This window comes from Eschrichtius robustus, chromosome 14 (genome assembly GCF_028021215.1).
Source record: "Eschrichtius robustus isolate mEscRob2 chromosome 14, mEscRob2.pri, whole genome shotgun sequence".
Classification (NCBI taxonomy): Eukaryota; Metazoa; Chordata; class Mammalia; order Artiodactyla; family Eschrichtiidae; genus Eschrichtius; species Eschrichtius robustus.
Genome location: NC_090837.1, coordinates 27866334 through 27885894, shown reverse-complemented (window position 1 = coordinate 27885894; position 19561 = coordinate 27866334). Strand labels below are relative to the sequence as shown.

The 19561-nt window shown below is 65.8% G+C and overlaps 1 protein-coding gene across 2 annotated transcripts; it reads right to left on the bottom strand.

Annotated features, from left to right (window-relative positions):
- Positions 1-1739: 1739 nt before the first annotated feature.
- TBX1 (T-box transcription factor 1) lies at positions 1740-8632 on the bottom strand. 2 transcript variants are annotated; one of them, XM_068563107.1, is made up of 8 exons: positions 8599-8632; positions 7072-7432; positions 5151-5252; positions 4298-4469; positions 3746-3901; positions 3052-3119; positions 2869-2969; positions 1740-2586 (listed from the first exon to the last, which is right to left on the bottom strand). In XM_068563107.1, exons 1-8 carry the CDS (start codon positions 8630-8632, stop codon positions 2132-2134), a joined length of 1449 nt encoding a protein of 482 aa, XP_068419208.1. In that variant the 3' UTR covers positions 1740-2131. The 2 variants fall into 2 exon arrangements, with proteins under 2 accessions (XP_068419208.1, XP_068419207.1); XM_068563106.1 differs by lacking the exon at positions 8599-8632 and having other exon boundaries at positions 7072-7523.
- Between the last annotated feature and the right edge of the window lie 10929 nt (positions 8633-19561).

Genomic DNA, 19561 nt, shown 5'->3' with positions numbered 1-19561 from the left:
GAGAACCCGCCTCTGGGGGCCGTTCCCCAGGGCAGGCGACCGTCTGCAGGGTCTAGCCCACAGGCCGCCTGGCTCTCGAATGCAGCCAGCCGGGAGCCCGACGTTGACCTTTATTCTGTCCCTTTCATCAGCGTGTGCGCGGCCCCACATCAGACAGCAGCGGGGCTCTCCCTCTCCAGTGGGTGGTGATCTCGGGAGGGGCCACGCTCTGCTGAGTCCTCTCACCTGCAAATGCCAGGTGCCAGCGTTGGTTCAGGGGAAGCATCTCCTCACTTTAGCTTTGAACAAAACCAGAAAAGAGATTTCTCCACCCATGGTTCTCCCCCGGTCTGGATGGTGAAAGTGTGCAGCGGGGAGAGGGAGGCCTGAGAACCACAGTGGTCCCGAAGGGGTGGCCGGCGCCCACAGGGAAGACTAGTTCAGCAGGGCAAACCACTGCCCATCACTCCTGCAGGCCTCCCAGGACAAGGGGGTGCTGGGTGCATTTGTGGCCCCCAAGCAGGGGAGCCCAGTGGCACAGCTGGCTCACCCAGAGGGAGATCTGCAGTGGGGAGTAGACAGTGTCCATCAGGGGTGGTGTCCAGGGATCCCCTCAGGAGTGCGTTCCTGAAGCTCTGTCCACGGAGCCTGCTGGCCACTCAGACAGATGCTGCAAGTCTTCATGCCCTGGCACCAGGTGCCCCATGAGGCTCTGGAGGGCCCTGGCTCCAGAGCTCACCCTTCAGCAGCCTTGGTCACCACCTCCCTTCCTAGACCTGCCTCAAGGGAACGGTTCCTGCTGTCCAATTGCTAAGCTCTAGGTCACTTCCGCCTCCAGGACCAACACATCCGGGAAAAAAGAGTCCAGCGCAGGGCAGGCATCAGGAAATGGCTGGCCGTGTCCTTGGAGATGTGGTGCCTCCTGGCAGCGATCGACACAAATACACTGGGTCAGGCACAGAAGGGGGACAAAACCTCGGCCACTTGCATTTCCCGTCCGTCTCGTGTCCAAGTCGGCAGCCTTGACGTTGACAGGCTGTCAGCTCTTCCTGCCCGGACTCAGGAAGGGAGGGATCAAAGGGTTCCTCTGGCCCCATCCCTGTTGTTGAGCTAATAGGTCCCTCACCACCTGGCTTGGGAAAAATGCTTCACAGGCAGGTTTCAAGATGACTCATGACCACTGTCATTGTGGCCCCGTCCAGGTCACTCCGTGGGGACACTCACAGCAAATAAAGTCAATAAACAGGGAAAACGCAGGCCTGAGCCAGGGCCAGCCAGGGAAATGCTACAAGAGCAGAACTACCTGTTTTTGTCTTTCCGATAAGAGTCAGGGCTTCTCCCCTTCCCAGCCCCCAACGGACAGTGTCCTGTCCTGCATGACCAAGACCGTTATACCAGCTTCCGTGGAAAAACACACAGGACAGGCACCGGCCTGAAAACAGGCCAGGGGTGAGGGCCCAAGTCCTAGAAAAGGGACAACCGCCAAGTGAGGAATTTAAAAAGGCCGGATGCACACCTGGGGCCACAAGGTGGCAGTGGGGGAGGGGCGCGCGGGCCGGGCTGGGAGGGGCGGGGAGAGGACGCAGGGAGGCGTGGCCGGGAGGGGGCTGGGAGGAGGGGCTCGGAGCGCACCTCAGGGGCCCCCCGCCCCGCCCAGGAACCGGCTGCAGGGAGACCCCGAGTCCCCGGCTCAGCCCGGACTCGCTCTCCCCGAGACACCCCGCGCGATGTGACTGGACGCAAAGAAATGGACACTCAGGCAGCTTCCAAAAGAGGCGAAACCGTTTATCAAGGCGGCGCCGGAGCGGTATCTACAGTTATCTACAAATATCTACAAGTATCTACACCGCCTGCAGACGGGTTCTCGGGTCGTATACACTGCAACTGCCAGCCGGGCCGGGGGACGTCGCGGTCTCGCGGAGAACAATAAATATCACTTCCTTCCGGCGCGAACCGCGCACTTTGGCACTGGCGGTGCGGACCCGGGGCCCTCGGGGCCGAGGAGTGACCCGCGGTGGCCCTGGGGCCAGGGAACCAGGTCCTTGGACAGCTCTGGGGCTGGCGGATGGAGGCCCCACGGCTTGGAGGCCCGGGAAGGGGGCCTCCGGTGGCCCCGGGCTAGGTGGACCGGACCCCCAGGCGGGCGCCCGCATTATCTGGGGCAGTAGTCGTAAGAGCCAGGCGGCGCGGCCCCGGCCGATGAGTACATGCTGGCGGCGGCGGCGGCGGCGGCGGCGGCGGCGGCGGCTGCGGGGCTCACGGCGGGGTGGTGGTGCGGGTGCGCGTGCGCGTGGAAGCCGTGGCCGCGCAGGCCCGGCAGCGGGTAGGGAGCTGGCCGGCTCTTGGCCCCGAGGTAGTGGTCGTAGGCGGTGGCCGGGTACTTGTAGGGGTGGTGGTGCAGCGGCTCCGACGCGCCTGGCGCGTCCAGGCGCAGCTCGGGGTGCGGGGGGCTGGGCCGGCCTCCGGGCGCGCCGGGCAGCGGGACGCCGGCCCCGGGCAGCGCGGGGCTCAGCACCCGCGCCAGCAGCTGCGGCGGGTGCGCCGGGTCCCCGAGCACGGCCGGGCCGCCCGCGTCGCGCTCGAATTCTCGCCGGGCCTCGGCCGTGTCTGTGGGGAGGGCCGAGGGCTGAGCCGCGGAGAGGCCCGCGAGAGCGCGCCCGCCCCCGCCCCGCGCCCCTGCCCAGCCCCCGGCCCTCCCCGGGGGCCCGCGCCCTCCACTGGGACGGCGGGCGGGGCGGGCAGGCGCAGCCGTCGGGCCGGGCGGGCGAGTGCGCGCTTGCCCGCCGCCGCGGCCGTTGTGCAACCGGCGCGCGAAGGCCGCGAGCGCCCCTGCGGCGCGGGCGAGGCCGGGCGCGGCCGTCTGCCCAGATCCCACGACCCCGGCCCTACCTTTCTCCGCGCCGTTGGGCTGTGTGGGGGAGGCCACGGGGTTCCGCGAGCGCGCAAAGGCGCTCATGAGCGGCAGCGCGCCGGGCCGATGGTTCCGGGGCCTGCGGGAGGGAGGTGGGCGGCGGGTCAGGGGGCGCCCGGCCAGGCGCCCGCGCGCTCGCCGTCTCCTCGGGGGACACTCACCAGTCCTCGGGGTCGCAGTCTCGGAAGCCTTTGGCGAAAGGGTTACTGGCGATCTTGAGCTGGGTAATCTGCAGGGAAGCGGGCACTGAGCACCCGGCTCCAGCCCCTGCTCTTGGGGCCAACGGACCTCGGTGGAGGGGAGGGGAGCGTTAGGAGAGCCCCCCCCAACTCAGGAAGGGCCCCTCTACTCTCGGCTGACCAGAAATGCCTGGCCCACAACTGCTCCCTCCCCCGCAGGGGCTGTGCCTCTCTCCTGGGGCAGGGGTGCTGGGGAGACCCCTTCCTCGCTAAGGAACCTGTCTTTTCCGTCCCAAGTGATTACGATAGAGACCCTGTGCCCCCGGCTGGGATGGGAATGTAGTCACTTCCACCCCCCACCCCGCTGTGGTCCGGAGTGGAGGGGCACCCTAGGAATCTGGGTAAACCGCGCATCAGGCCCCTGATGGGGAGTTTCCGGAATGGTTTGGAAAACAAACTTTCAGGCCACAGTGACAGTTCCTGCTTGAGAGGTCAACCTGATAGGAGGCTGGTCCCGCCTGCAGCAGAGCGGGGGTGGGGGGGGGGGCTGCCTGAGGCTCTGGGGGTGGGGCTCCATCGAGTGGGGTTTCCAGGAATGGAACCTTCTGTCCCCCAGGCAGCAACTGAAAATTGCACCCCTGCCCAGAAGTGTTGACCGGGCCACCCCGGGCCTCACCCGGTGGTTCTGGTACGCAGTGACCGCAGTGAAGCGTGTCTCTTCAAACACAAAGGTTTTGAAGTTCTCCTCAGCGTATTTCTCGCTGTCTTTGCGCGGGTCCACATAGACCACGTGGAAGCGTGGCTGGTATCTGTGCATGGAGTTGAGAATAATCTGGAAGAAAGGTGGTGAGGGCCGAGCTAGGAAACCAGCCAAGGTCTGGACGGGCAGTGAGCTTCCAGACAACTCGGCAGAACCCTGAGCTCCCAAAAGGAGGCTGGGCCGTGGGGCATCACCGCCTGGATTCCAAAGGCTGCTGCCCTCACCCCCCACCCTGCACGGCCCCATCCTTTCCAGTTAAAAAGCCTCCAGCAAAACACAAGGAGTGGGGCGAGGGAAGCAGTGTGACCCACCAGTCCCTGAGCCCCTGACCGACCGGAGGGCTGGCTCTCCTCGGCCTGTCCCTCATCCACACCCAAGCTGCCCAAGCTCTGCCTCTGGCTCCAGTCAGCAGGGACTCCCAAGGGCCTGCTGGGGGACAGGGCGGTAGCCTGGGGGGGGATCGCTCACATGGCCATTGTCGTCCAGCAGGTTGTTAGTCAGCTTGAGCTTGTCGAAGGAGACGATTTGCTTCATCCACTGTGCCCCCTTGGCCGGTGAGTCGGGGTGGTAGTGTACGCGGCCGGGCGTGGCGGGGTCTGCCTTCCCGGCCACCAGCCAGGACGAGCTGTGGAAGGCGTACCTGGGACGCCGGGGCAGGGGCCACAGCATACTGGGGTGAGGGCCTTGCTGAGGGAACCCCGAAGGTGCCTCTGATGAGGTTCCCACAGGTGAACAGGGAGCTTTTCCGGGGGCAATGTGAGGAAAGAGAAAACTCCCCGTCCTGATACACAAGCGGCAGGAAGCGACCAGAGGGAGGAAGCCGGGCCCTGGCGCCACATTTCGCAGCATGCGGGTCGCTGCTCTGGGCCTCCTGTGTCGCCGGCGCCGCGGGAGCCCAGATTGGGCCACGCTGGCGGCCTAGGGCGCAGGGCGGACCAGGTTCTCTTTATTAATTGCTGTTAATTGTCCGGGCGGCCAGGCCCGCCCTGCATAATCTCTCCTGGCCACCCCACCTTTCCTGCCAGCTCTGGGGCCCAGCGTTCCCGGGGGGTGGGGGAAGGGACGGGGTGCCGGCGCTCACCTCCCGGGAAAGGGGGACACGGAAAAGGCAGGGGCTGTGTGCGAGGGGCCAGCCGGTGGGGGCCCAGCCTGCATGACCCCCTGAGGGCCACTCCCCAGAACTGCTGGGGGTGGGGCGTGTGGGTCTGGGGTCTGGCAGGAGTGGGGAGGGGGCACCGGTCACTACTGTCCTGGGCCACCCACCCTCACCAGCCTGGCCAGGCAGGGACCCACCGCCCTCCAGGCCCGGCTGGGCGCTCACCGGTAGCGCTTGTCGTCCACTGGCACGAAGTCCATGAGGAGCATGTAGTCGGCCATGGGGTCCATGCCGAAGAGCTTCACTTGGAAGGTGGGGAACATGCGCCTGGGGGCGGTGGGACCTCGGTCACCTCAGGTGGGGGAGGGCAGGGCGGCCCGCCTCCACCAGCCCAGGACGTGGCCTCCCCGCCGGGCCGGCCGCTGTGCTGGGTGGGGAGGACCCTCGTCGCATCTCCCCTCACTCGTCTGCTTGACTAACCCGACCAGGCCCCTGCCCCGCCGAGGGCGAGTGGACGGCAGGACAACCCCCTGCCCCCTTTTTAGAAACACAACAATGGCGAACTCAGTGCTCGAGCCAAGCCTCCACTCTTGAACACAGGCCTTTGGCTTCTTCTGCCAACTTTGCCCGTGTAGACCCAGCCTAGCAACTGCCGATCCAGCCGTCCCATCCCGAGCTAGCCTCAGCCGGCAGTAGCACTGGCCCCCGGGATCTTCGGCCCTCGGCCAGGCCTCCCCTGCTCGATCTAATCAACCGCCCTAAGCTCCCGGCTCGAACAAAGTGAAAGCGAGGCCGACCGTGTGATTCTGAGGAGTCCCAGTCGCCCTTTCGGCTGGATCTGCGGCTGCTCCCCAGTCCCTCCAGTGAGGCCGAGCCTTGGAGTCCACAGTCCCGACTCTGAGGCCCTGCCTCCCACCCAGTGCTGGAGTCTCCCCACCTTCCTCGGGGACACACGCAAGTTCCCAAGACGCAGCTACTCAGGGCTGACTTGGCTTGTGTCCTTGGGGTCCCCTAACTCTCCCCTCCCCTGGGCTCCGACTCGGTGACTGACCCGGGCTCTGGAAAGGACATTCTGTGGCTCCTACCCTGGCCACTGGCCATGGGCCGGCCTTGCCCTGAGTGTGGGCCGCTGGGCCCTGGAGGACAGCATGAGGCCCCCACCTGCTGGTCCTGCAGCTTCCCCTCACAGGCAACTCCTTGTGGGCAGTAGGCAGAAAACAGATGCCAGCCCTCCTGGACAAGCCTGCCACCCCTGCCCTTGCCTCTGCAGGCCGGAGAGGGCTGCAGAATGCTGGCTTCTGGGGCAAGCCTGGCCCCGCCGAGGCCCTTGCTGGGCTGGACTGGGCCGGAGGCTGGGGCACAGTCCTCATGGGGTGGCAGGGGGAGGCCAAGTGCCCAGGGCCAGCAGGAGAGCCTGGAGAAGACCCCTGATCTGGAGCTGGGCACAGGCCCCAGGCTCCCAGGGCGGACGCCGCGGCACGGAAAGAGAAACCACGAGCAGGCTCTGCAAATAGGCCCTGAGCTCCCCTTGGCTGTGTGGACCCAGAGCTGGTGTCTCCTGTGTACACTAGACACAGACCAGCACCCGCCTTTGTCTGCCGGTCAAATTGGTTGCATCGCAAAACTTGTTCCCCTTCTCTCTGGGCCCTTAAAACAAACACAGGCCAATTGAAGGCGGCGGCCCCAGCAGCAGAGCCAGGCCCCACCATCGCCCGAGAGGTAGGCCTGAGAAGACTGGATAGCAAACTCCCCTGAAACACAGCACAGTTTTGAAGGGTCTTAACTCTCTCCTACAACGTTCCAGACCATTGCCCCATGGCCGGGCTGCGCCTCTATCTAGCCCGGATGGACTGAACTAGGGAACCAAAGAAGGCAGTTTCCTCTGAAAAGTTGGGATCCACTGGGATCTGCCAGTTGGTGAGGCCCCGCGAGCTGAGCCGGCCCCTGCTTCAGGCGCCGGCGTCCTGGGGCTGAGGGTGCACTCGGGCGGCCGCGCTCCTCCGCCGGCCCCACCGCCCGCGCGCCAGGCGGCTGTCGCCGGAGCCGGGACCCGGGAGCAGAGGAGCCGGCCGCGCCCCCACCCCGCTTGCCGGCCCCGCTCGCGTGCGTCGGACCGAGGCGCGCGGCTAAGGAGGGGCGCCCTGACCTGCCGGCCTTGGTGACGATCATCTCGGTGCCCAGCTGGTTGAACTCGTCCCACAGTGCCTTCATCTCCAGCTGCACGCTCACGCTGGCCACCTTCGCGTTCTTCTTCACCGGCGCCTTGGCGGCGGCCGTGCAGCTGGCCCCGGGGCCCTCAGGCTCGGCAGCAGCGCTGGTGGCGGCCCCGGCGGCCGGCGCGAACGGGTAGGCGTGCGGCGGGCCCGGGGCGCCGGGGGCGGCGGCGGTGCACGGCTCGTAGCGCGGCGGCGGGGGCTCGCGCGGGCCGTACGGGTCGGCGCCCGGCGACGCGGCGCCCGGGAAGCCCCCCGCCGCCCCCAGGCCGCTCAGGCTGCTGGCCGTGAAGGCTGCAACGTCGCAGAAGTGTGAGAGCTGCGTGAGCCACGGGCTGGACACCGCGGAGATCATGACCCGCGGGCCGCGCCGCCCCGCCGAGGTGAGCGCTGCCCCGCGCCCCGGGCCGAGTGGCGGGCGCGCGCTGCGCTGCGCCCCGGGCCGCGCCGCCCCACGCCGCCGCCCGCGGAGCCGCCCCGCCCCGCCCCGCCCCGCGCCCCCGCCCCCGCCGAGACAATGGCCTCCCCCAGCCCCCTCCCCGCCCCCGCCTCCTCCCGGCCCCCCGACCGCCCGGACCGGCTCCCCGGAGCGAGCGCCCGCCGGCCGCCCCTCGCTCTGCCGCCCTCCCGCGTTGCACTTCTCTCTCCGGGCTCTTTGCAATTTGTTATTTCCTTACCTTTGTCTTCCTCGTTCAAGTCTCCCCTCCGCATCCTCTTTCCTCCTTCCACTATCTCTCTCGCGTCTCCTTATTTCTGTTTTATTTTCTGCCTCTTCCTCTTTTTCCTGCTAGCCCCTCAGCGCTTTGTCTTTCTTTTCAGTCTGCCTGTCCCCCTCCTTTCTGCGTGCGTCTCTGTTATTCATGGCTTTTAACTCTTTTTTTTTTTTAATAAAAACTGAACTCTTTCTTTTTCTTTTTTCATGACTCAACTTTCTTTCGTAAATTTTCCTCCACTTTCTTCTCTTTCGTTCTTGCCCTCTTCATTTCCTTTTCATCTTTCTTCTTTTTGGTTTTCTGTTTTCTCTCCTTTTCTCAATTTCTTTTTCTCCCGCTGCCCTCCCCCCCTTTTCCGTGTCCCCTGACAATCTCACGCTCCTCTCCTTTCCTCCCGCCTCTCTGAGCTCACAACCCCTCTGCCACCGCCTTTCTCTGGTCCTTCTTTCCTGTCCTCCCAGCCTCCCCTCGCCCTCTTCTGCTCCTGTGTCTAGCTGCGTGCGGGTCTCTGCAGCGGGGCCCCCAGGCTGGAGGGTCCCCAGGCTGGACGGGGGCACAGAATTTGGGCAGGATGCTCCCCTTCCTCTCCACCCTAGAGTCCAAGCTGGAAGCCTGGAACTCACCCCGCCAGAGCTCCCTCCACCCGCTCTTTGCCCGGATCCTGCCAACCCTCTTTGCTTGGGCCCCATGGCAGCGGGGGCAGGGGATCTGGCGGGCGGGTCCGTGTAGACGCAGCAGGAGGCTCACCTTCCATGTCCCTGGTGACGGTGCTGAAGTGCATCCCTGCCGGGGATCCCAGCAGCCTGCGAAGCTTCACCTGGTCGGAGAACCCGGGGCCCAGGCGAGCGGTGTGCTCTGCGGCCTCTGCTGCAACCAGAGAGGCAATGCTGAACGCGCTGGCCCGGGGAGACAGCGGGCTCCGTGCGTCCATAGGCGCCTGGCGGCCTGACCGGCGCCGCCTCCGACTGCGTGCACCCGGCCCCACCGAGGCCAGCCCAGCCCTCGGGCCCCGGGGGCGGGGGCCTGCGGTGCCACTCACAGCCGCCGGCCCTGGGCCCAGGGGATTATGGCGTCACGGCCCCCCACTCTGGGCCGGTGGCAGCCGAGGGGCCCTGATGGGTTGGGAGCCCTGGGGGTGTGGGCCCTCCTGCTTTTCAAGGTCCGGGTCCGTTGCCTCTGCTCCCAGGGGCCTCCATGACCAGCACCCCTTGGACATCCTGCTGCTCCCCGAGGCCTGGGTTCCCTCTGTACAGCGAAGCCATCAGCTTCCCCAGCCCCCAAGGGGAGGTGGGGACGCTGGGAGCGCCCAGCCCCAGCCCGTAGCAGTGGGGCACCGGCCCTGCCCCTGCCCTCGGCTCCTCCCGCCTCCTCTTCCCCGGCTGCCCCTGCACCTGGGTGAGGAGAGGGCAGTCCGGGCTCCGGCACTGGCCACAGGCGGACAGCCCCAGGGCCACGGCGTCGTCCTTTCCTCGGTGCTCAGGGACAGGACCCAGCCCAGCAAGCGGCCCCCAGCCCTCTTCGGTCAGCTCACTGTCGTGGCTGGGGACCCTGAGCAGAGGGACGCCGCCCAGGCCAAGCAGCCCGGGAGCCCGAGCGTCACGCGCACCCGCGCGCACCGCCCGCCTCTGGCCAGGACGCTTATACATCCGGAGGGTGGGCAGTGCCCGCTCCTCCGACCTCCCCGCGCACCGGCCGGGTGCAGGGAGGGCCGGGGGCGGGGCCTGGACTGGCCGAGGGAGCCGAGGACACGTCGGAGGAATTCAGGCCGCCGGCGGGGTCGTATGCTGCCCCTCGCTCACCACCCACCCCACAGCCAGCCTGCCCGCCTGGGAAGGCCCTGCTGCCCAGTTGGGCCTTCAGGCCCAGGCATCCCGGACGCTAAGACCTGACTTGGCCTGCACTTCCGCGCACCTACTGCATCTGAGGCCTCTCTGCCCAGTTCAGGGCATCCATGGCCTTCCAGTCCAGAGTATCCGCAGCAGGGCGCCAGACCTCCCTGCTCCCAGGATCCTCTCTGGCCCTGCACTGAGGCTCTGGCAGTCAGGCCTCCATTTCCAAGGCCTCTGTTGCTTTGCCTGCGCTTGCCTGGATGGGGGTGGGAGGCAGCAGCCTCTCTCAGGGTTTTTACAGTCCCAGGGCCTCAGATCCCAGGCTGGAGGGGATGCTGGCTCTGAGGCAGGAAGGCCCAGAAACTGGGGACCTGGGAGTGGGCTCCAGCGGGAAACGCCTGGCTCCCGGGCCTGAGGTCCAGGAAAGATACAAGGCTGGAGTCAAGTCGGTGAGCATGTGGACCCTGCTGTGTGACGGGGGTGGGTGCGTGTGACCTCAAGTACAGTGAGCCCCGCCCCACCCCCTAGGCTGTGGCTGCAGCTTTGTGGACCATGCCAGAAAAGGGAAGCTGTTGCCAGGGTGTGCCCCCCACCCTGAGTGGCCGTGTGGGGCTGTGACAGTGACAGTGATCTGTGGGGCCCAGGAGCAGGTCCAGGGAGTGGTGTGATGCTGAGAGCAGCCAGGCTTGAGGTCCCTGTCCCTCCTCTCTGAGCAGGGCCAGCCTCAGGCCTCCAGGACCCCAGGCGGAGATGCTCCTGGTGGAGGGAGAGCCCGGCTGGCAGGGGAGTTGGTGGGGGCAGGTCGTGGTGGTGCTACAGGAGGGGAGCCCGTGCTGAGGGTCTGCACCTAGAGAGGCGTGCAGGGTGGTCACCATGGGTACCTCTTGCTGGTGGTCTGCATCCAACCTGCAGGTGGCTGCGTGGGGTGCGTGTGGTTGTATGCCATCTGGGATGTGTGCTGTCCTGGCATGTGGGGGTGCCCGTGGTTGTGTCCTGTGCACCTGGGGAGCCTTCCTTGTATACCTGGGCGAACACCTGAAGACAGTGGGCAGGTGCCCAGTCTGAGGCAGACACCAATGTTGAGAAAGGAGAAATGAAAGTGAAAAACCCTGGGGCTTCTGGAGTCGCAGGGTCAGCCTCCTGGGGCACTGTCCTGAGGTCCCTGGCCCTCGGAGTCTGAGGTGGTAGACAGGAGACGGGGTCCTCCCAGCCCCTCATTAACCCCTTCATGCCTGAGCTGGGATCTGGGAGGCCAGGCTAGGTGGGGAAAAGCGCGGGAGCAGAAAGGACGCTGTGGCGTGGGCCAGTGGGCCAATTCTGGTCAAGAGAGCGTTGGAGAAGGTCAGGGCACCCCCACGCCGCTCCGCCTGGGACTGGCAACCCTGCTTCCCCGGCTGCAGCTACTCACCCGAGCAATTGCAGACCCCGAACCCCTCTGTCAACGCCCGGTCCCTGCTGGAATCCAACTGCAGGGGCCCAAAGAGGCCCGAATGCTGCGGAGTCGCCGCCTCCTGAGCCTCCGGGGTGAGCTCCTCGGACCCTCCCTCCGTCCCTCCCGGGGCCGATCCGCCGCTCTCCTCACCACCCGCCGCCGCCTCACCCACAGTGCCCCCGCCGCCCAGACGGAGCTCGCGCCCTCTGGTCCCGCGACGCCCCGCACACCGCGTCCACGCGCGCCGCCGCCTGCGGGAAGTCCTCATCCCTCACCTGGAGCGGCCGCGGCTCCCTTCCGCCTCACTCCCCCTGCCGGCAGCACCTCCGGGAGTGTGAGGTAGGAGGCCCGGCTGGGCGCCGGCCCGCGCGGGCCGGAAGGGCTGGGCGCTGCCGGGGGTCGTGCGCTGCTCGGGCTCTGCCTCCTTAGGGCGCGGCGTGCCCCTCCGCCTGGGACATGGGCTGAAGACAAGACCCGCATTTCGCTGTGCCGCTTGGCAGCGAAGGGGGAACTACGATGAGACCACTTTACGGGCCCTAAAACCGAGGCTCGGCTTTGACCGGCCTCCGCGAGGTACGGGGACTAGAAGTCTAGCTGAGGAGAGGAGGCGGCAGGGACGGGATGGAGCCGAGGCAGCCGCCCGTCCTGGGTGAAGACCTTTGCTTCTCTCTGCGGGCCCCGTGCTGAGTCCCACATGGGCACTGGGATGCATCCCAGCGCTTCCCCTGGCACCTTGCGTTCGGAGGCTCACTCATCCCCCGCCCCAGCATCTTCAGAGTTTTGCCTGAAGCAAGCGCTGTTTCGGAGGTTTTCTCCCCACCGCGCAGAAGGAGGCCCCTGGAGAGTCTGGCTGCACTGCTGCACCCAGCTCCGCCTCCCCGGAGCGCACGTGGCTTCCTCAGGGCAGCCCTCAAGACTGGAGCCCTCACAGCTTTGGGGGGGACCCCACTCCTCACTCTCCCGCCACCATAAAGGCACTTCGACAGCGCCATGCCCAGCGCTCAGAATTCACTCTGGGCCTCTCTGTTCCCACCCTTGGAAGGACCTTCGCGCTCTTGTGCATCTCTGGTGGGTGCCAAGCCCACCGATTGTTGTGCTCAGGTGCTCCGCGAGACAAGGTGGGGCACCACCCGCTCCCCCAGCCTGGGTCTCCCGCTACCTGGGGCACAGACGCACACAGATGGATCTGAGTGGGCGGCTGGAGGATGTGAGTGTGCGGAGCACTGGGGACCCCATCCCCCGGGAACTAGAGCACCGAGCGGGGCAGAGCCATCTCCCCCACGCCGGGGTTCAGAAAGAGAGGGGCTGGGCTTTTCTTGACCCGGTTCATTCGTTTCAGGATTGATTCACCGGGAACTGCCTCCAGGGCCTGCCTAGACGGGCCTCGGTGCTCTCGCAGGCAGGCCCCGCACCGGGAGCGGCCTGCGCCCTGCCTTTCAGCCGCCAGCAGCCGCTCCTCCCCGGCCCCGCGGCCCAGGCGGCTGGGCCTCCGGGGGCCAAGCCTTGGCGGGAGGTGTGAGGGGGCGAACTTCGCTGGAGCCGGGAGAGGCGGGTGCACAGGGCAGCTTCATTCTCCCTTCGCAGCTCCATTCCTCCTCTCCGCTCCCCGCCCACAGTGGGCGCCTCGCGCAGGACCTCGGCCCCTGGGTGCGTCTCATCTGCCTCCATCCAACGAAAGCTCTTGGCCCGCAACGCCAACGAACGCGGCTTTCTGGGTGGCCCGCGTGGGCGTGAATGGGCAGCGACCCTGAGCCCCCGAGGTGGGCGGGTGGGGCCGCTGTGGGGTGGCCTCCCTCCCCTGGCCCCTGGCTGGGGAGCCGAAGAGGACTCATGGGCTCCACCCATGAGGCGGGGAGGAACAGGCGCTGTCCGCGCCGGTGGCTCTTTCGCGCCCAGCTCGTGGCCCCACTGGCTCCAGCGCGGTCTGCACGACCTACCGTGGGTTTGCAGACCCTTGGGCGGTGCGGGGGGTTGGGGGGCGGTGCTGGGCTGGGACCAGGGCCTGTGGGAGCTGGTAGTGAGGCCGCATCCATCCCGGGCAGGGGCGGTTTCCCTGCCCCCACCCGGCTGGCCTGGTCTCTTGTGATACCGCCTGCAGGTTGAAGGAGGCGACTCCCTCTCCCCAGCCTGGGGGCTCCGTGCACCTGGACTAGCAGTGGCTCTGTTGGCCCCCTAACTGCTCCCAGGCCCTTCCCTCGGGGTGCCCCCAACTGAAGCACAAGTCCCTGCGAGCCCACCCAGGCCTCTTCCTTGGTGGTGGGCTCTTACCCCAAACTCTGGTGGGGAACCCTGTGCTGGGCCCTGAGCCCTGGGTGCATAGTGGGGTTCATGTGAGGGGGACTGAGGACTGTGAGGAGGCGCCAGGCAGAACCCATGGAGTTCTTGGCAAAGGCTGGGGACCAGAAACAGCCTGGCGTGTGCTCTTTGGTGGCTTGGAGATGACGCTGGGTGGGTGAGCTGAGCCATGCCCAGGGAAAGGGCTGGCGCCCTCTCCCCTTCTGTGGCATCACCTGGGACTCTTCCTGGTCCCCAGTGCCACCTGCCTCCTGATCCAAGGCCTGGACCCCGGGGGGCCGATGACTGCAGATTGAACAAAGGGCAACTGAGGGGGCAGACACGGACACTGGAGGGTGTCACCTGAGGGGTGACAGAGAAAGCAGCACAGAGGCACATACTGCTGTGACACCAGCCCCTCAGAACCGAGAGGGATGGGCCAGGGTCTGCACAGTCATGCGCAGCTGGGTGCAGCCTCCCATCCGCCCCGGGCCTGGCTGTACTCCCCTCACTGAGGGTGCTGTCTTCTGGGCCCAGTGCCCAGGAGGACAGATGGGGGGAGACTGTGAGGGGATGGCCGGACCAGATGGGGCTGTCGGTCGGGCCTGGGTGATAGCACCCCCTGCCCCTGCAGGGCACCAGGGCCCCCTGCAGGCTGGAAGTTCCCACAGCTCTAGAACAAACAAACAGACGGCCCAACACACAGCCTGGCCCTGGGGCCCTCTCCAATTTCTCAGCCTGTTGATTTAGCTGCCCACTTGGTGGGAGGACCCAGCCACATGGGGAGCCAGCTGTCCATCTGTCTGTCCATCTACTGGCCACACTGGCCCCTCCACCCCAGGTGCTGTCAGGCAGAGGTGGGGCTCAGAGACCCAGGTGACCTAGATTTAGGCCGCCCACAGCTTCCATCTGTGGTCAGGACAGGGGGAGCCACACTCTCCAGGGAAAGGGATAGGCCCTCAAAGCCCCTGGGTGTGTTGGCTGAGGGTGAGAGGCCAGAAGCTGGACACCTGCAGACACTCTTCTCAGGTTCCTCTGGCCGGCAGGGGACACTGACTGGGTACACACACAACTGTGAGCAAGGGCACGAGTGTACATGCGTGCACACACCACACACATACGTGAACGTACCCACAGACGTGCGTGCGCACACACTTGTGTAGCACACCATACACACGAACACATGCACACACCATGGGCCAGAGTGCACATACAGGCACGTGCAGAACACATACACAGATACGCATGCGCATGCATGTGCATCCCCTACGGTGACCCCTGTAGCAAGTCATCAATGTCGAGGACTCTCACCTCAGTAACTCAGGTGGTCCTCAGCCTTACTTGGCTTGGACGAGGTCCATATGGAGCCTTGGGCACTGCACAATGAAGATCAAAATGTTTCAGTCTGCTCTTGCGGGATTATTTCCTGAAAGTGACACCCTCAAATGATGCCCCTGGGGGAAGGTCCGATGGCCAGGACGATGCCCTGGACGTTGGGGACAGGAAGAGTCTGCCATAACAGTTCACTCAGCGGGGACCCTTCTGGGTAGATCCCCTGGAAGGTCAGTCTCCATGCTTAGGCCCCAGCCCTGAGTCGGGCTTGGTGGGTAAGATGAGCAAGGAAGCTCTGGGAAGGAAGACACGGGGGCAGGGCCAGAGGCATGAGCAATGACCGCCAAGCTGGGGACTCCCGCACCTTTGTTAATGGGGCCTTGCCAGGGCAAGCTCCCCACCATCAAAGGATGTATCGTGTCTCCTTTTCACGATACAGCAGTTATAATAACTGAATATATCAGACTTGGAATTTCCATTAAATGCTTGATTCAGTTAGCAATTTAAATTCAAGTTGTCCACGTTTTCGTTGTGACAGCCCAGCTTTCTCTTTGGAGAAGCTCCAGGTAGAAGTTGGTCTGAGGCAGTGGAGGATTGGCTCCGTGCCCGAGCCCCTCTCCGTCCCCTCTGCTCCCTGGCGGAGCCCCCAGGGCTGCTGGGTCATCCCATTAGCCCAGAACCACCGACCTGGTGTCCAGAGCCTCTACCCACCGCCCTCGGCAGGCCCACCTCCAGGACCCTGTGGGCAGATAGGAGGCCGAGGCCTGGGGAGACCAGGGGAGGCAGCCAGGTCCCTCTCCAGCAGCTCTGTCTGGACTCCCCTTCCAGGGGAGGAGCTGCTGGGAAGAAGGTGGGGACGACGTTTTGGAGGAGATGGGCCCTTCAGAGCAGGCAGAGCCAGGGCAGATGGTGTGGCCCAGACATCACAAGCTGGGCTAGGCGTAAGCCTCACCCTGCCGTGCTCTGTGTCCTCCCCAAGCCTCAATGTTTCTGTCTGAGAAATGGGGAGAGAGCTGGAAGCCCCACAGCGTGGATTAAGTGAACTCCCGTCAGCTCCTGAACGTGGCTCCTCAGCCGATGGCACTGTTGCCCCAGTCTCCTTGGGCCGCCCCCCAGCCCAGCTGGTCCCCCAGGACTGTGGGTAGGGCAGCTGTTGTCTCTGTGCTCCTGTGGGGCCTTGGGACCTGGCGGGGGTTCAGGGAGGGGGGATGCTGGCCGTGCCCCCAGGAAGTCCAGCTGGGCCCGCTCTGCCTGGCTTCCCCGCCCAGCCCAGGTGTCCACATTGGCCTCTGTTTCCCGTGTCCTCGAACACAGCCCCGCCCCAGCCAGACAAATCCCTTCCCTCCTCCGCGGCTCTGCTGAACCAGGTTGGAATTTCTCAAAAGCAAACAAACAGGCACGCTCAGAGTTGCGGTTTTAGGAGCTGAGATTCCTCCTGTCTGTCTGAGGCAGCGTCAGGCCCAGCCGGCTGCCCGTGGCAGGCTGGACAGGGCCCACGCCTGAGCCCCCGGGGCCCAGGCTCAGAGGCTGTCGTCCTGAAGCGCGGGGCTGGCCTGGGTCCCTCTCGAGACTTTTCGAGGACTGCCAGAGGCTGCAGCACAGGCTGAGCAGAAAGGACCCCGGGCCTGGCAGGCAGGACAGGGATCGCTGTGGGGACAGCGGTGGCGCCGGGGCCACCAGGCAGGGCTGATGGAGCCCAATGGGTGAGGACTGGAGGGCTCGGGGCTCAGAGCGTCGATGCGCCGGGGCGATCCCAGGCACAGAGGCGGGCAGCGAAGCCGTGTGGGAATATGGGGGTGGGGAGGGGGGCAGGAGGGCACCTCAAGGGGCGACTGGCTGGGAGGCAGGGCTGGGGCGAGGGGAGGGGCCGGAGGGGGCTCTCGCCAGGTGGTCTTAATCTCCTCAGTGAAATAGGAGTCTCTGCCGGCGGGGGAGGTGGGAGCCTGAGGAGCAGGAGACAGCTGCGGGGAGGGGGCAGCCTGGCAGCCCTGAGGCCCCTGCCCGCGGGCCCACTCCCCCAGTCAGTCCCGGCCAGTCCCTGGCCTGGACTTGCTCGGAGCTGGTTCTGACACCGAAGCCCCCCCACCCGACCCCTTCTGCCCACGTGGCCAAGAGGGCCCCGCTTTCATCCATGTAGGGGTGGCCTGGCCCTTCCCGCTGTCTTCCCTGGCAGGGCAGGGGCTGGGTCAATCTTGCCTCTGCTGAAGCCCCCTCTTGGGCTCCCTGCACCCACTAAGCTGTCGGGGCCCCAAGGTGGTGCCAGTGGTGGGCAACCCGGGGACCAGGGCAGAGGGGAGGGGCCTCCCAGATGGGGAAACTGAGGCCAAGAGGGGTGGGTGAGACTGGCCTTGGCCCCATGCTATGGGGCAGGAGGGAGGCCCCGTCCTGCTAAGTGGGGACTTGGCATCAGCTGTGCTGGGCAGACAGACAGAAGGATGTGAGCTTTCACTGGTGCCCCAAAGCCAACCCAGCCCCTCCCGCCAGGGTGTTTGCCAGAACCCGACGCACTGGCCGCCCCATGCTGGGCGGTGTGTAGGTGGGCGCCGGGCTGTCTCAGGCCTGACTGAGACTGGGGCCAGTGGGAGCCTCCGAGGTGCCCACTGGAGAAACCGAGGCAGCCCCGACAAAGCCAGCATGGCGCAGGGGCACCGGACTTCCGTGGCCGACCCCTCTGTAGAGCGCCTGCCTGCCCAGGTCCCGGACACGTGTCCTCTCCTTCCTGGCACAGTGCCCTGGTTCTGCCCCCACCGACAAACACGCCGTCTCGGGACTGCCCCCCCTTGTGCCTGCTGGGCCCTGTGCTCTGCTTTGCTGCTCCGCCTGGTCCTTCAGCCTGGGGGGTAGGGGGGTGGCATGTGCTGGTCATGTTACTGTTCCCATCCAGGCCGGGCACGGGGGGCAGTGAGACCAGACACGGAGGTGACGCACAAGTGGGGCTAAGCCAGCCCTTGTGCGCTGGACCTGGGCTGGGACCCAGGAGTCACGCTGTGCTGGTGGGGAAGGTGGGCCTGGCTGCTGAGCCTTCCTCTCCCCAGAACCCTGCAACTCAGCACCCAGAGTCCCCTCACGTGGCCTCGGACGTGGCTTCTCCTGGGCGCCTCTACCCTCCCTGTGCGCTCAGGACAGGACGCTATTAGTCACGCTCACCTTGGAGGGAATTTTTGCAGATTCTTTCCTAACATCCGCTAAGACCAACCAGCGCCTTACTTCAGGGGAGACAGGAGACAGTGATGCCCTGCAGACATGTGCAGGCTGCCTGGGCAGAGGGAGCAGCCAGGTATAAGGGAGGAACGCTCTGGAAGGAGACTGCTGCTCCCAGATGGAGATGTGTCTGGTTGTCAGGGCTGCCTTGGAGGAAGGCTGAGGGGATGGGGTCTGGAGGGCATTTTCCTGACTCCAGCTTTTGGCCTCTAGCATTGCTTCCCAAACGAAGCCCTCCAGATACAGCATGAGCCTGTTCTTCGCGAGACACCTGCCCTGGAAGCCGGGCCCCACACCGCGTGGCTCTGACACTGTGGCCTTTCGAGCCTGCTTCCCTCATCCACAGGTCCAGTGGGAGCCCAGGGCCGGGCAGTGAGGGGTGACCGTGTTATACATCGTGGATAAGGGCAGAGGTCCGAGGCTGCACCGGGGAAAGACACGTCCCAGCTCGGCTGCCGGAGCCTTGGGGGTTGTTGTGAGAAGAGATGGCTGACTGGGGCGCTGAGCACCATGCCACTGTGTCGTCTGTATGAATACACTTCACCAGGCAGGGGTGGTCACTCTGTAGCTGCTGAGGATGCTGCCCTGGGGTCTGGACGCTGCCCTCTTGGTACGGCATGTCACTTCCTCCATTCTACATGTGCTGTCTCTTTTAATGTGTCCCTGGCTCTGATCTTGAGGCTGGACATCTCCAAATAGGTGCCTAGAACCTTCCAGACCTCCTGGCAGCCCCACCCCCACCCCACCAGTCGGTGTACGGCCTGAACCCAGCCCCAGAGCAGCTCCCGGCAGCCAGTGTGGACATCCAGCATCAAGTATCTTGGATTTCTGGCAAAGGGACCCCCCAACCTGGTGGCAGCTGACACCTGAGCCTACCCCACCCAGTGGCAAGGGCAGGGGTGAGTGACCTGGCTGGAGACAGCTGCCATGGGAACGGTCAGAAAATCCCAGTGTCACTCGCCCTGGTGCCAGAGGGAGACTGAGGCACAGGGCAGGGCAAGGCCTCGGGCACCTATGAGGGGCCCTGCCTGGCCAGGGGTCCTACCACAGCCCAGCCTGACCCCGCCCTTGATGGCCTCCGCACCTCTGCTGTCCACCGCCCGCCCAGGCAGAAATAGCCATTTCCTCCGGCTCACGCCCCAGGGAGCAACACGGAGCTGGCAAAACAAACAGGCCGTTCCTCCCGTGGCCACGGCTGGTGATGGATGGCCAGAGGGGCTGGCCTTGCTGACGGACGACCGCCCATCATGTGTGGGCCAGGGGTGGGGGCCAGTGAGGCCTAGGACACAGCCACAGATGCACACTCATGAGCTGCGGTGCTGGCCTCACCCCACCCTGAGACCCTCCCAGGCCAATCATTCCCCCCGCCTCGGTCTCCCCACCGACGCAGGCCCCCATTGTGGGTGGGGCACGAGCCAACGTATCTGAGGGTGGGGTCCTCCCCGGCCCCTCCGAGGTGCCCACCTGTCTCCCAGAGGGCTAGAACTCCCACCTCAGTCATCTGCACTCAGGGCCTGGCCGGACTGGGCTCCTCCGAAGCCTCTATCAGCCCCTGTGTGTGCCAGGGGGCAGGCGTGGGGCCTGGTGCCGGCGCGGGAAGCCCACTCAGGGCAGGTGTGGCAGGCACACCGGGGTTGGGGGG

Excerpts from the sequence above, each read along its gene's own strand:
- TBX1 (XM_068563106.1), bottom strand. The coding sequence starts at position 7,493 with ATGATCTCCGCGGTGTCCAGCCCGTGGCTCACGCAGCTCTCACACTTC. Across the intron at positions 3,120-3,745 it reads CTGCGTACCAGAACCACCGG|ATTACCCAGCTCAAGATCGC; the intron begins GTGAGGCCCGGG and ends GCTTCCCTGCAG. Across the intron at positions 2,970-3,051 it reads GACTGCGACCCCGAGGACTG|GCCCCGGAACCATCGGCCCG; the intron begins GTGAGTGTCCCC and ends TCCCTCCCGCAG.